We start from the raw sequence: 16,106 nt of genomic DNA, 5'->3' as shown, positions 1-16,106 counted from the left end.
ACGTCTGCGGGCAACATCCAGCCCGTGGGCCCGTCCTGCCCGGCCCCTGAGCTCCTGCCCCGGAAGGCTAGCCCCCGACTCCTTCCCTGCTGTCCCCCCACAGCCTCAGCTCATTCACTCCGCCACCGGCGCAATGCTCTGGGCGGTGGGGCTGTGAGCTCCTGGGGCAGCGCAGCTGCAGAGCTTGGCTCTGTGCTGCGCGGTGGTGGCGGCATGGCCCGGCTCCAGCCAGCGGCACGGCTGTAGTGCCACCAGCCACAGGTGCTCCAGGCAGCGCAGTAAGGGGGCATGGAGCAGGGGGGTTGGATAGAGGGCAGGGGAGTTTGGGGCGGTGGTCAGGGGGTGGTGGTGTGGATAGGGGGCGGGGTGGTCGGGGGGGCTAGAGGGTTGAATGGGGGCAGGGGTCCCGGGGGGGGCAGTCAGGAAGGAAGGGGGGGTTGGATGGGATGGCAGGGGGCAGTCAGGGGCAGGGTTTCTGGGGGCAGTCCGGGGACAGGGAGAAGGGGTGGTTGGATGGGGCAGGGGTCCCAGGGGGGGCCCATCAGGGATGAGAGGAGGGGTTGGATGGGGCGGCAGGGGTCTGGGGGTGGTCAGGGGACAGGGAGCAGGGCTGTGTGGATGGGGCAGGGGTTCCGGGGAGGGCCGTCAGGGAACAGGCAGAGTTGGATGGGGCAGGAGTCCCGGGGGAAGGGGACAGATAGGAGGTGGGGGCCGGGTCACGACCCCCTCCCCTAACCGGCCTTCCATACAATTTCCAAAACCCCATGTGGCCCTCAGGCCAAAAAGTTTGCCCCATAAGAAGTCAATTGGGGAGGAGGGTGTGAACTGGAGTCTAGCAACCATAAAGAAAGAATGTTCCTGGTTAGTTCCCAAGTAAACACAAGGGAAAAAAGCCTGATATAACCTTGATTAGATTAAGGATGGATGCTTTGCAGCAACTTTGTGGGTCACAGTCACAGCTGGGTCCCAGAATAAGAAGTCATGCCTGAAGCCAAGGACAAGTAGATCCAAAGGGTTTCTTCAGATTTAAAATTCTAGCACTGGAATGCTCATTACAGGAGCCATTTTGCTCTTCCCTTCCTTGCTCAACCTAGAAAGCTTCATCCAAGAACTTTCAGAATTGCTCTGCCAAAACAGATGGATTTCATACAAAAATGTCCTCTGGAAAGTCAAACTTAAGACCAGAGTGACAGAAATAAATGATTGTGAATGGACTTGTGTCCAAGATCTAGCAGCAGCTGGATATGGTGGAAAGGAACATAAGGAAACAGTCAGTGAAAGAATTAAAATCAGCATTTATAAAAGACAGCACAGATAGAAATTACAGAAAACCAAATCCAAGCCCAAAATAGGCAAAACCCTGGCATTCCTAAAGGAAAATCCAGATCCCTTCGTTATCTTGGAGCAAATGATTCCCTCAATATTAGATCTGCAAGTGCAATGTGACCTTATATATGCTAAACACTATAGGATTCTGGCCAAAGAATAATCTACAATGAACAAAGTAGCCCATACTATCATTGCTCCAATTTCAGATCACAGAAACAGAGTGAGATTTTAGAAGCAGTCGTAGGGAGATGGGAGAGGGAGGAAGGAAAGACGGAACATAACATATGAAGGAAACAAAATAGTAATTTCCCCAAATCTTAAACTCAGTGAGATGATCCCACAGGATAGAGCTGGTGGAGGTCAGGAGCCTTCCAAAATGAAAACACAAAAGCTACAATTCTGTACTATTCAAAGCTTGGAATATGCAACAGAAATAGCACATTGTTTTAGAACACAAAATCAACTTAACTAAAACTGCCTAAGGATGCAGATAGGCCCTTGGTGGGATTTTCAAAAGTGCTTAAACAGATTATGCTCTATGTGCCTAAGTCACTTGAAAATCAAACCTAGGCTTCTATATCACTTAATAAATAATTAATAGAGATATCCCATCTCCTAGAACTGGAAGGGACCTTGACAGGTCATTGAGTCCAGCCCCCTGCCTTCACTAGCAGGACCAAGTACTGATTTTGCCCCAGATCCCCAAGAGGCCCCCTCAAGGATTGAACTCACAACCCTGGGTTTAATAGGCCAATGCTCAAACCACTAAGCTATCCCTCCCCTGGCACATTAGAAAATTTTATCCATAAACTTTTGTTCTGTTTGTTCAAGTGTTTTGGTGACATATTTGAGTAGAGGTTTTTTACTGCTTCCTCCCCAACAAAATGGACTAATGTATCTGGGGACTACAGAATATGAAGTTATATCACAAAGAAGGTAACTTGACATTTACGTATTTGGGATATTTGATTAAAGGATCTTTGAGGCAGGGACTATGCCTTTTATGTTTATACAGCACGTACCACATGGTGGGCTCTCTTGAAAACCGGTAATAATCTTCCCGCAGCTCCCATTGGCCAGAAACGGTGAACCACAGCCACTGGGAGCTGCGGGCGACCATGCAAATGTAAACAAACGGTCTGTCAGCCCAGCCCGCCAGTGGCTTACCCTGATGGGCCGCAGGTTGCCCACCACTGCTTTAGACCCAAGTTACATTTGTGCATCTTGGATTTAGTTTCCTCTGTATTAAGATATGAAAAGAATAAAGATTTTTTAAATAAAAAGTCAGTTGTAACTTATGCATCCAAAATTAGAAGAATGTGACTACAGAATATGAAAAAAAAATTGGCATTTTAGTAACCTGGATTTTGTTTGTTTGTTTGTTTAAATGCACTGCTATGCAGAGATTCATTTCCATTAATGTGGGTAGCATGGCTATCTCAAGATGCATGCATTTTAGAAGACAGATGAAATCACACGGATTGCAAGATCATACAGGAAGCAGATTCCAATCCTGGGCTCTTTAACTTATAAATAAGCAAGGGACATGCCAAAATAGATTTAATCGCAGAATTTGGCCCCAGGTGCTCACTGATATTTGTACATTTTTATATCAATCTGGTCTACGGTTACAGCTTTTGATGGAGGGAATAATGGATTTAAATCAATTCCCTGTATGGACATTAGATGAAGCCCCAATCCTTAACTTCTCACATGTTCACAAGAAATTTAGCATATAATTAACTTTTCAAATTCAAGCAGAGACTTCTGGGGCATGTGTGTATATTTGGATTTTACAAATCCTTTACGAATCATTCACAAATCTAACAAAAATGAGCTCTGCATTCTTATAACCAGAAATATCATTTGCTGATCAAAAGGGAAAATGACTGATTATTTTTTCACCCCAGCCAATTTTCTGTAATAAATCATGACAATGTTTAAAACCAATTATTTTAAATTAAAGCTAACAACTGTTTTGCAGGGCACTGCTTCTCATTCAAACCTTCTCATCTAGACAGTTCCTGAAGCAGTGTAGCTCTGCTGCGTGTAACTAAAACCCGATCTTCATTTTCTGTTTCTGCTTTAGTTTTATCCATGTATGCTATTTGCAATTTACCTATCCATTTGTAATTCATTCAGCATCTGATCGGATTTTGTATTGGTTAAAAGGTGCCTTTTGTAAATAGGGAAGCCTTGCAAACTTATCAAAAAAGGTACCAGCCCAGGTTAGAATGGGTTAGCTTAACGTATACTGTGGGAGCCATAGGCTTTGTCTACACTGCACCTTTATCATTAAAACTTTTGTCACTCAGGGGTGTGAAAAAAAACACACCTCTGAATGATAAAAGTTTTGATGACGAAAAGGGCCAGTGTGGACAGCACTTCATTGGTGGGAGCCACTCCTGTTGACGAATATACCGCATGGCTGCTACGGCACAGCTGCATCACTGTAATGTGCGCCGTGCAGACACAGAGAGGTAGCTATCATGTTCCAACATCACACCTTTACATCCTAAACTGGGAGGGTTTGCCAGTACAGCTATACCAGTACAGCTATGCCAGCAAAACTTTTCTAGTGTAGCCCAGGCCTATACTACCAAGTTTTGTCAGCATAGCTGTGTCAGTCAAGGATGTGAGAAAAGCACACCCCCATCTGATGTAGCTATGCCAGCAAAACCCCCAGTGTAGATGCAGCTTTAGTCTAGATAAGGCCCTAGAAAAAATATCTATTAACCTACCCTTGCCATGACATGAGCACATAGCACCTCCATTTGCCCCTCCCCACGTCATAAATACCCCCTATAAAACCATACACATACCTCAGGCCTGTCTATGTTGGTCTTATTTGCATTGATGTGTTTTTCCCAGTGACACTGCCGTGTGTAGATGTGTTGCATCAGTGCAATTTACCCTGGTATATTACTGGGGTAAGTTGCACCAGTTCACACCGTGTTTTACCCCAGTGCAGTGTGTCTACGAGTGGCTTACCTCAGTGTAATTATGTAATTAGACCACTACAAATTTCCTTAGTCTAGATAAGCCCGAAGTGCTCGTACATACATACACAACGCCCAGACAGCCACTCTCTCTCTCTCTCTCTCTCACACACACCCCTAGCCTTTCTTTTTCACACACAGTTCAATTCAGTAATACTTTATTGTCATGACAAGCTTCTCTGCCAGTGTTGCTACTGTGCACGTACATCTGAAAACAAACTCCCACTCATGCACATGCAAACATTCATGCCCCGTTAACTCATTCACTCTCACATTGCTAGGCATATACACACAACCAACTCTCTCTCTCACACACACACAGATATCTGTTTCTCACAGTCACAATACACTGATGTTCGCTCACTCAGGGCTACACTGCAAACTATGGTTGACGCAAGTTACGCTGGCATAAAGCCACCCCAGTTAGTATATCACTGGTGTGTGTGCATGCATTCTTGGCTCCTTGTGTCAGCGCTGCACATACTCTCCAGGAGTGCTTCTATCGATGCATGGTGCAGGGCCCATGGGTAGGTGTCCCAGTGTACAATGTGCTAGCATCCAGCTCACTGTCTTTTGAGAAGTTTTGACAATGCATGGTGGGGCAGAAACAAGTTACGCAGGGATGACTGGGAGCAAAGGGTCAACTTCCCATAGTGCAACTGTCTCCATCCCACAGTGTTATCTATATTCCATAATTTTAATCAGAGCCGGCTTTAGGAAGTGCGGGGCCCGATTCGAACAGTTTTGACGGGGCCCCGGCAAGGATGACTGAAAAAAGAAAAAACACGTAAAAAAACATCTGGGGCTTGTACTCACCGGGCGGCACTCGTAGTCTTCGGCGGTTTGTCCTTCACTTGCTTCGGGTCTTTGGTGGCACTGAAGGACCTGCTGCCAAAGTGCTGCCGAAGACCCAGAGCGAGTGAAGGACCCGCCGCTGAAGTGTCGCCGAAGACCCGGAGCGCTGCCGGGTGAGTAAAAATTAAAAAGGAGCCTCTAGCCAGGGAAGGGATTCTCGGCCACTTGCCCCCACCCCAGCAGCCCTGCCACTGGGCGCGGGGCCCTCTTAGGCGCGGGGCCCGATTCGGGGGAATTGGTGGAATTGGCCTAAAGCCGGCCCTGATTTTAATGCCTTTTTAAAAAATCCCATGAACTCCCGGTCCTCCTCACTGTCTACCATCTATAACAGACACATGAAGCCTGCACAGCTCTACATTATTGTCATAAGCATTGCAAGCACGATCCTCCAGCAAATCTGCAGAGTCATAAGAAGAAACAAATCAGCGGGGACTATGACAATTTCTTTGAGGACTGATTGCTGTGGGACATACCACAAACCAATTTAAGGTTGCTGGTTGCGTTCACAGAGCACCTGCAGATGGTGGAGTGTCGCTTCTGGGCCTGAGATACGAGCACTAACTGGTGGGATTGCATTGTAATGCAGGCTTGAAATGACAAGCAGTGGCTGCAGAACTTTTGGATGCACATGGCCACATTCCTGGATCTGTGTGGCAAGCCTCGCCCTTGCCTTCCATTGCAGTGAGAGCAAATGGTGATTGCACTGTGGAAGGCCAAATTGCTAGTGGTCAGCGGGAAGTCATTTTGGAATTGGAAAATCCACTGTGGTGGCCACTGTAATGCAAGTGTGCACAGGGCCGGTGCTTCCACTAGGCGACCCTAGGCGGTCGCTTAGGGAGGCAGGATTTGGGGGGCGGCATTTTGCCGCCCTTGGCGGAAATTCGGTGGCGGGGGGTCCTTCCGCTCCGGGTCTTCGGCAGAAATTCGGCGGTGGGTCCTTCACTCGCTCCGGGACCCGCCGCCGAAGTGCCCCGAAGATGTGGAGCGGAAGGACCCCCGCCACCGAATGCTCAGAGGAGGAGCGCTGCTGCCTAGGGCGGCAAAAACCCTGGCGCCGCTCCTGAGTGTGCAGGGCCACAAATATGCCTCCTGTTATGCAGAACTGTGACTCTCAGCAATGTGTAAGACATAGAGGATGGATCTGCAGCAATGGGATTCCCAAATTCACTAGTTCTATCCTCTCCCCACAAAAACTAACCGGTTCCCCTCCCTCAGATTCATCAATCTCTTCCTTCCATTTTTGCCACTCATTACTACTTGCATTATAGTAATGCCTAGGGTCAACAAGAACAGAACAGGGCCCCACTGTGCTAGGCACAGGGAACAAAAGACAATCCCAGCCTGAGAGAGTTTACAGGCTAGGTTTATTACAGGATGCAAGAGCAGGATGAAACAGGGAGATAATGGTCAAGGGAGCACCTGAGGGGACAAAAACAGTAAAACAAGCAAGTTTTTGCATAATAAGTAAGTCTCTTCTCCTAACCACCTAGCCTTTGGCATAACCTACTTTTGAAAACAGGAATAGCCTATGCTACCATATTTCTGCATCTGCCATTAGAGCGGCATACACATTTGTTTACATCTTTTCACAGACACTGGGCTTTTGAAATGTAAATGAAACTGTAAAAAATCCTTTTACATTCATTCTCAGGACTGCTGGAGACTCTATTGGATATAAATGATGACAATGTTAGCATTTTAATGTTTGCTGTATGACATAAGCAACACTTCTGGCAAAGCAGGGTGATTTCAGAAAACAACACTGCAGTTCTGGAAGAGGAATTCTTCCATGTTACTCCTGTCCTTTGGAAGTCTGAATTTAACATAACAAAGAGCCTGCTGGGCTGAGCTACTGGATCTCAATGTCCCATTAGCTCAATGACTGAGTAGCCCCTTTGTACTGATTGGTGACTTTTTGTAGGCTAGAAATTACTGCCATTCTGCTCTACTAGGCCATGGCTACCCTATAGAAATGAACTGTGGGTAACTGAACTGATGGGATATCTCTGTTCTAAGCACCAATGGTACAGTGTATCCACACTAACCATGCAGTTTTGAGATAAAACCCATGACAGTTTTGGCCACATCTGCACAAGTGCTGTTTTACAGCTTTGCCATTGCTCTACTCCCTGGGTATCTCTCACAATTCCTATCACAGGCTTCTGGAACTTATTTTTGTGCTGCTTTCACTGGGGAGTAATAGCTTGCCCTGCTACTGTTGCTTAGTTGAGTAAGATAGTAAGTTCCTGATTTTGGGGAAGGGATTCTCAGTTTTCTAGGAGTCTCTCATCTGTTGTCACATTTCTGGAGACTTGCAATAAAATAGGAAGGAAGAGCAGAGACCTAATTCTCCTTACTGTCCCCTCCTGCATCCCTCTGAAATGAAAAATATTTCTGAATCATTCATAGCCTTTGAAAACCTTTGGGGGCCAGTGTTATTTTGTCCCCAGTCCACATACCAGAGTATACAGAACAATTCTGAAATGCAAAACTGAGATCTTACCTCTGATGTGAAATTGAAATCATTGCACAGGTGCAGGTTTTGAAGTTAAGGTATTAGTAACTCAGCAGCAAGACAAATCTCATTATTTTGTAGAATACTGGCAACAGACATATGCAGCCCTGGGAGCTCCTAGATGGTTGCCTCTCTTTCAAAGCATGATGGACTCAGGAAACAGTATGCAGGCCTTTAAAAATATGACCCAACAAAATGTTTAGAGACAGCTTAGGCATTAATATTAATGTTGGGTAGTTCTGGAAAACCCCCAAATCGACTTGGTTTTGTTTTTAGCCACAAATCATACAGCTATGAGTCCATCTGCTGTTTCTCTCTGACAGAGACTGACAAAGATCCAGGGATGATGGAGAATAAACACTGCAATTCAATATGCTACTCTGTAGTACTAACCTCCCCACAAACACATATTCTATTCCAACCACACATCCCTTCAAACAGTAGATTACCCAAGAACATGGTAGATTGTATAATACCGAGCTATTCAACTATTTTATATTTTAAAATTTCATTTAACTCAGGAGCTACATTTCTAAGGCATTTTCTGTCTCTAGAAATGTATGTACACATAAGCCCTTTACAAACTATATGAGGCTGATGCTGCAAGCATTAGGACCTAATTCACTGTTGCCCTGCAGCTTGTACAATCAGTTACACCAGTGCAAAGTGAGCGTAAAGCATTATCAAATCAGAATGGTGTTTTATACCTTCCTTGTATTTGTGCAAGTCACTACACATGATGGATAGCACTGGGTTGGTGAATCAGGCCCCTGGTCCTTGGGACTACAATGGGACTATGTATGTGGTAGTACTAGTATGCATTATGCTTGGCATTTGCAGGATCAGGTTCTGTTTACATACAGATCTCTCCAGCCCCTTCTGCTGTGATGGGAGGCTTCAAACCCAGTTCTTGGTTTATAACAGGGTCGACAACCTTTTAGAAGAGGTGTGCTGAGACTTCATTTATTCACTCTAATTTAAGGTTTTGCGTGCCAGTAATACATTTTAATGTTTTTAGAAGGTCTCTTTCTATAAGTCTATAATATGTAAACTATTGTTGTATGTAAAGTAAATAAAGCTTTTCTTTAAAATGTTTAAGAAGCTTCATTTAAAATTAAGTTAAAATGCAGAGCCCCCCGGACCAGTGGCCAGGGCCTGGGCAGTGTGAGTGCCACTGAAAATCAGCTCGCGTGCCGCCTTTGGCACGCATGCCATAGGTTGCCTACCCCTGGTTTATAAGGTTTGATAAGAAAAATTATTATTATTATTACTTGCATTACTGTACTGCTATAACTGCATGACATCAATTTTCCCAGTGTGGAAAGATTAAAGGCAGTGTATACAACTAGGCTTTGAAACTGCGGAGGGATTTGCTCCGGTATCCTTTGCCAAAATTTCACTACTTCCTCACCGTCATTGCTTTATGTTAGTTGCCTGCCTGATTACTGCCTTCCAACAGAGAGGTGGCTACATTTCAGTGATGCAATAAACCTCTTTAGAATCCTTCAGAAAGGATAACTATAGATTTATTATTAAAACTATGTATTTAAAAAAACCCTCAAAACATTAGAAATTCAGGTCATTACTCTTCCACAAATTTCACTCTCTGCCAATAGTTTATTCCCTATAATTGCATTGGTGGGGAGTAAGGCCTACAAATTACATTCATGCTAAGCATCTCTAGCTCTTCCCCTTGTTTTCTGTCTTTCTTTCACAGATCTTCTCCTTCTGCCCTTTGGCTGTCCATCTATCTCCTCTACTTCATTCTTCCACATCCATGTCAACTTTCCAAAATAGATAATGGTGGCCGATTTATAGCATCCCAAGGGGTTTGAATCTGGGGAGGAATGACCAAAACTGGGAAATTTTTCATAGTTTTGGGAAGAAAAGGCTAGTGTTGATTCAAAGTACCATATGAGCCAAACTGTAAAATATACAAGTGTCATTTGCTTTTTTCTCCCTTCTCTCCCTATTCTCCACTTCTCCTTTGATACCCTGAGTCTTTTCTTCAATCTCGTTTAGTGTCTAATTTTATCCCTTTTAGAAAATGTTATAGTTCACTCCCCTCTTCCCCTTAAAATCCTCTTTCTTCCAGACAATTTTCTTTCTGATTTGGCCACCCCCTTTATTGACTTTTAATATTTTTTCCTTCTCTTTTCACAATTCTCTCCATCTTTGGTCCCTTTTGCAATGGGTCCTGCTCACTCCCCCAATGTGGGTGTCTTGAAACTAGAGATGGTGAGATCATTATATTATTTGTGCTGGAGCAACACCTGAGTCAGAATCAGGACACCAAGGTGCTAGGTGCTGTATGGACAGGAAGACACAGTCTCTGTCCCAATAAGCTCATAGTCTTGAATATGAGGATACTACCCTCTCATTGCAAGTGAGTTAACCTCACACCTCTGTGCCCTTGCCCCCCCCCACTGAAACAGGAACCTCCCCTTACACTGAACCCCAGGCCTCAGGCACCCCATCTCAGTTTGATGGATGTAACTCTGCACCAATTAACAGCCTCTCAGAGGGATGAAGGGGGAGGAGAGTCTTCCCTGCGCCAATAGGAAGGCACAACTGCCTCCTGAGTAGGCCCCTTTGATCTTTAGAGGTATTAAACTCAGCCCCTTCTTCCTCTTCCCGACCCCTGAATGAATGAAGTCTCTAATGGCCAATGAGAAGTTTCCGTTCGGCTTGATGGACTTTCCCAAACTCCAATAGGCGCTTAGAATCGTGCCCTAGCCTCCAATGAGATGTCAATGATGAGCGCAATGGGCGGGCTCTGCCTCCCAGGCGGGCGGAGAAGGCCGCGGTTATCGATCCGGCTGCTGGAGGGAGGCGGCGGCGAAGCAGCAGAGAAAATGGCGGCCATGGCTGCGGAGGCGGCGGCGACTGCAGCGGTGCCAGGCGACGGGGGAGCCGGCGAAGCCGAGCCCGAGATGGAGCCCATCCCGGGCAGCGAGGCCGGCGCAGATCCCCTCCCCGCTGTCAGCGAGGCCGTGGAGTCGGCCGTGCCTGATGGGGACGAGGCCGACGGGGGAAAGCCCGCTCCAGGGGAGGCCGAGGAGCCGCCGCCGCCCGTGGAGCTCGTCCGGAGCCCGGCTAGGACCCAGGAGCCGGAACCTGAGAGGACGGAGCCGGAGGAACCGGAGCTGGGTTTGCCCCAGTCCGAGCCTAGAGAAGCGCCCAGCCCGGAGCCCGAGGACGCGCCGCAGCCCTGCCCGCAGCCTGCTGGGCACCCTGAACTTCCCGAGGAGGAGCCGCAGCCCTGCCCGCCGGCTGCTGGGGGCCCCGTGGAGCCGGAGCCCGGGGAGGAGCCGTGCCGGCCGGAGGAGGAGGAGCCGGATGCTGCTGATGCTGCCGCTGTAAAGCCGGAGCCCCCGGCTGCCGGCTCCCCGGTGGCCCCGGCCGGGGGGGAGGCGGAGGCTCCGCTGCTGCCTGGCTCGGAGGTGCGGGTCACCCTGGACCACATCATCGAGGACGCGCTGGTGGTGTCGTTTCGGCTGGGGGAGAAGCTCTTCTCCGGGGTCCTCATGGACCTCTCCAAAAGGTGAGATCCCGCTGGAGAACAGCTCCTCCCAGCCGGGGGAGATCAGCGCTTTGGGGGGATCCCCGGGCCTGACCCCGAGGCCCTCAGGGACTTCCGCAAAGGGTGAGAGCGGGCCCGAGCTCCGCACCTTTTCGTCAGCCGTCTCCTTCCCTCCCCGTTGAGAGATGGAGTGTAGGGGACTCGGGCTCTGTGCAGAAGTAGTCCTTGGCCCTCCATCCTTCCTGGAGATGGAGGCGGGGTGCTTGGAGCCGATTTACCCCTTCAGCTCTATACCGTTGTGTGAGGGAGGAGAAACTGCCCCGTGTTAATTACTCCCTATCTAAAGAACCCGGCCCCTATCGCAGGCTAAGCCCCAGGCCGTGCCATGATGGGTAGGAACGGTGCCCCCGCAGCCTCGTTGCATTGAGACAATGCCTAAAAGCACCTTCTCCGATCGCCAGTTCTGATGCGATGTAGCCTCTCCCGCTGCCACGCACGCTCTCTGGTCCTCTGGCCTACTACTGGGTTAAAGGTAAGGGAGAGGCCCTTTCCTTTTAAGTAATAAAAATAGGATAAAAGCTGGTCACTGACCAACAAACCTCCCACCCCCCGTTTTGTGCTGCTGTTTTAAATAAGAGTTGTTGCCTTGTGGGAATTAGAAAATATGAGAGAGGCAGGAAGAGCACATGGTCATTTCCCTCTAACTCAGTTAGGATTCATCTTGGGCCTTCCTAATCCCACCGTCCTGGTAACAGTCATGAGCTTGAACGCAGAGCATTGGCCTGAGCCTCCCCAAATCATAGGGGTCTTCAGATCCAGAGTTCTGTTTTGGGTGCTCATCTCTAACTTACAGCTTGCATTGACCAAGTCACATCATATTATCCTTTAAAAGCCCACTGACACCTTTTGGATTACAGCAATCTTCAAATTGAAGGTTCTTGGTGCCCTGAAGGGTTTATTGGTATGATTCTCCTTGTGTATGGGGAGGGGCTTTCTCTTCAAGGAACCAATATCCACCTAGTAAATCTGGGCCTGAAGAGAGAGTTTTGTTAGTTCAAGCCCAACATTTTGGGGAAACTTACACAACTTGATGGGAGTAAAAACTGCTCAGAAAATTCTAAGGAAAGTATTTAAGGATATAAATATCTCTTCCCCTCCCTCCCCTTTCTTCGGTGTTTGTAGTCTAATACTTCAGCATTAAGCAAGTACAGAACAAAGTGACATTGACTAGGCTATTTTCATTATCTGTTCTAACTGAAATGCAAAAAGTAAAAAACATAAATCTTGGAAAACGGAATTTGCAAATGTTCTTACTATCTAGTAATCCAAGATAGTGGTTGTGACATAGAGAACCTGTATGAATTTTAAGGAATTATTTACCTTTGTAGTCTCTCTGCTCTTAGTGCTTCCTTTAGAAATGGGGCCAATGGCTTTGAGCATTTTTGCTTTGGGGTCAGCTTGTTTTTTGGGGCAGATGTTTAGAGAGGAGTATGGCCTTTTCTAAGTTCAATGAAGATGATTTAAGATGTTAGAAACATCTTAAAAATCATGGAAGCTAATTCCACAACTCAGAATTTAACCATCTATAGTTTGAAAAGCCTAAAGACACTTTCACATTTTATTAAATTGATTTGAGGCTGATCTTTAATTGTGTACATTTTTAGCATGAAATACTGAAAAGCCCCAAGCCAGTGACAGGCACATTCAGTTACCCATCTAGGTAACTTATTTTTTAATTCTATTCTTTTGTAGATCTGAAATCCAGACCCTCAAAGTTGCTGGTTCTCACTCTGTTCAGTCACTTACACTATGTGGGTGTCAAATCACTTGCCATTAAATGACTCTGGATCCTGTATGTATGAGTAAGGAAAATCCTGATTTCTTTCCCCTCCTGAAAAAACAAACAAAAATTACCTGCGTCTTATTAAACACTTATATTTGACCTAGTGTATTCTCTCAGATATAAATGCCTGTGGTTTCTGGGTACAAAAATTGTCTCACCACTGAGAGTCCTCCAACATGTGGATTTCCAATATCCCTTTGAGGCACAAGGCCATCTGCATAGAAGCACTATGGCTCCACATGGATGAGGAGGGGCTCCTTGATTCCTTGGTAGTGTGGCTTCAGTGGATCCATGCTTCCAAGATTGCCCCAAACCATTTGTTAAAGGTAGGGGGAAGCATTCCTCATCACAGGGCTTTGTGGAAAAGGTAGTACAGCTGGGGGTTGTATTACCTTTTCTTATGGGCTGATGAGGGAATGATGCATCTTCTGTGTCTGTCCCTCTGTCCATGTGCATCCTGGAATTCATGGATGGTCCCTCTTCACGTGGATGTGGAAGATAAAGTTTGGACTCTTTTTTAAATCAAAGCTCGGGAGCGGGGCCTAGGGTGAGAATTGGACTTCCTTACATACAGGCTCTGCAATGTTTTGCTAGTGATACCAGTATGTGAACTGGCAAGTGAGATCTGGACTCAACTTACTACTTTATTCTTCTTTTGGGGATTTAACTTTAGAAATGTACTAGGCACGTTTTAACTATAGAATATTTCAGCACTTAAGTGTTAAACACATTTTTTTAAGATAAACTCAACTTCTGTGCTATTTTTGTTTTGCTGCATTAGCTTATCTAGATTGTTATGCTTTGATGGCCTGTTACTGCCTTGGGATAGTGCTGTCAATATCAGAAAACTATGATGGTCTCTTCATTTGTCTTTTTATGAGATGTATGATTCCTGTAGCAGGACTTGTTTAAAAACATCAATAGTACACCACTACCTCGATATAACGCGACCCGATATAACACGAATTCGGATATAACGTGGTAAAGCAGTGCTTCGGGGGTGGGACTGCGCACTCCGGTGGATCAAAGCAAGTTTAATATAACGCGGTTTCACCTATAATGCGGTAAGATTTTTTTGACTCCCGGGGACAGCGTTCTATCGAGGTAGAGGTATATACAAGTTTTGACTAACCGTAACTCTCTTCTGGGAGTCTCTGTTTATTGAATGTTGCAACTTTTTATAGGAATCATTACACTGGGGAAAAACCAAACCAAAAGCCCCACAAGTTCTAACATGGGTTCACTTGAAATGGTGGGAATCCTAATATAGAAAAGAATATGGCCATTGGAACTTTGCTCCCACCAGTTCATCTGAATTTGTGGAAATTTTTTTAAACTTCTCCAGTGCAGACATGACCACTGCCTCCTAATCTGCTTCCTCTAGAAATCTTAAACTGATCGGTTCCTATGCAAGTCAAGTAAATTTTTGGTAAGGATAAAAAAATCTAACCTAGTCCACTCTTTTTTGTTTGTTTTTTAAATGGTTACCAACATCTTCAGTTATAGGTTCTAACTCACCCTACCCTCAGTGAACTATGGGTGGGGGAAATCACCTTATGCTCTGAAGAAAGAGAATTAATAGCGCTTTTATTCTAGCAAATGGAAATGAGACTGCTGTTTGCCTTATTATTGTATGGCAATGACTTTGAAGGTTAACGTGTGTGTAAAAAAATATATGCATTTCATGCAGGCAAGTTTATTGCCCCTCTAAATTTTAGTGCTGTCACTCCTATATTGTGGGATGTAAGCACAGCCAAAATGCCTTCAACCAATTTTGTTGTTTTTCTCTGAACCTCTACTACTTCTGTTTCTGCTGCTGAAATGAAATGCTAGCCTTTGTATTTATTCCAGCAGAGTTTTAAATGAGGTCAACGGTGCATATATAAAGGAACATTGTCAATTACATTTTTAATTGACAAATATCAACATTTTTTCTGTTGGAGTACCCCCTTTAAAAATAATGTCCTATTTAAGTATTTATGGCCCTCATCACTGTAGTGCAAGTGCCCTAATCACTAATGAATTTTATCCACACACTATCCCTGTGAGATAAGGATGTATTATACCCACTTTTACAAATGGGGATCTGAGGCACAAAGAAATTTAGCAGCTTCCCCATGGTCACATAGGAGGTCAGAAGTTGATCTGGGAATTCAACCTGGGTCTTCTGGGTCCCAGTCCAATTCCCTAGATCAGTGTTTCCCAAACTTGGGACGCTGCTTGTTTAGGGAAAGCCCCTGGCGGGCCGAGCCGGTTTGTTTACCTGTCGCGTCCACAGGTCTGGCCGATCGCGGCTCCCACTGGCCGCGGTTCGCTGCTCCAGGCCAATGGGGGCTGCAGGAAGGGCGGCCAGTACATCCCTCAGCCTGCGCCTCTTCCAGCAGCTCCCATTGGCCTGGAGCAGCGAACCGTGGCCAGTGGGAGCCGCGATCGGCCGGACCTACGGATGCGGCAGGTAAACAAACCGGCCCGCCTGCCAGGGGCTTTCCCTACACAAGTGGCGTTCCAAGTTTGGGAAACACTGCCCTAGATAATTCCAATTGAACATTCTTCAGACCCAGGACCTGGTTCTTATATTTTTATTAAAGAGAGTTTTTGTACCTAAGCTGAAGTTCTGAAACGTCTTTTGGGAAATTCAAGAACAAGCATCACTGAGCCCACTCTCCTCCTGCTTACACTCCCACACGCCTGCTTGCTGCTGATTTTAATTCTAGTAGTGCTGCTGCTATTACCTTTAAGCTCCTCTTGCGTCCTCTCAGGAAGGTAATGCTTGAGAGCTCCTTCCTAGTGCATAAGTGGTGGTATCATCTTAATGCATGAGAGGGGAAGTGCAGCTGACTATCAAAACAGAAGTTGATCATGCACATGGTGAACTTGGATAGAAATATTTTCTCTAACATTTTAATTATAGTAATATACGTTGCCATCTGCAAAAATTGTTAGACACAATCTCCTTTTAAATTAATGTGTTTCTATGCATGCACTGTATTCTGAGGGTCTTATGACACTGCATGCAGCTATATTGGTTTCTGATACATTAAT

The 16,106-nt window shown here is 46.0% G+C and overlaps 1 protein-coding gene across 3 annotated transcripts in view; it reads left to right on the top strand.

Annotated features, from left to right (window-relative positions):
• Positions 1 to 9,308: 9,308 nt before the first annotated feature.
• PWWP2A (PWWP domain containing 2A) overlaps positions 9,309 to 16,106 on the top strand; it is a 41,763-nt gene continuing 34,965 nt past the window's right edge. Inside the window, exon 1 of one of the 3 annotated variants that reach the window (XM_054037391.1) lies at positions 9,309 to 11,242. In XM_054037391.1, coding sequence (XP_053893366.1) covers positions 10,446 to 11,242 — 797 coding nt within the window. In that variant the 5' untranslated portion in view covers positions 9,309 to 10,445. The remainder of the gene's footprint in view (positions 11,243 to 16,106) is intronic. The other 2 variants (XM_054037392.1, XM_054037390.1) reach the window with 2 other exon arrangements.

The sequence above is a fragment of the Malaclemys terrapin genome, chromosome 8 (genome assembly GCF_027887155.1).
Source record: "Malaclemys terrapin pileata isolate rMalTer1 chromosome 8, rMalTer1.hap1, whole genome shotgun sequence".
NCBI classification, from domain to species: Eukaryota; Metazoa; Chordata; order Testudines; family Emydidae; genus Malaclemys; species Malaclemys terrapin.
Note: the sequence above shows the minus strand (reverse complement) of the source record. Positions and strands in the feature narration are given on the sequence as shown.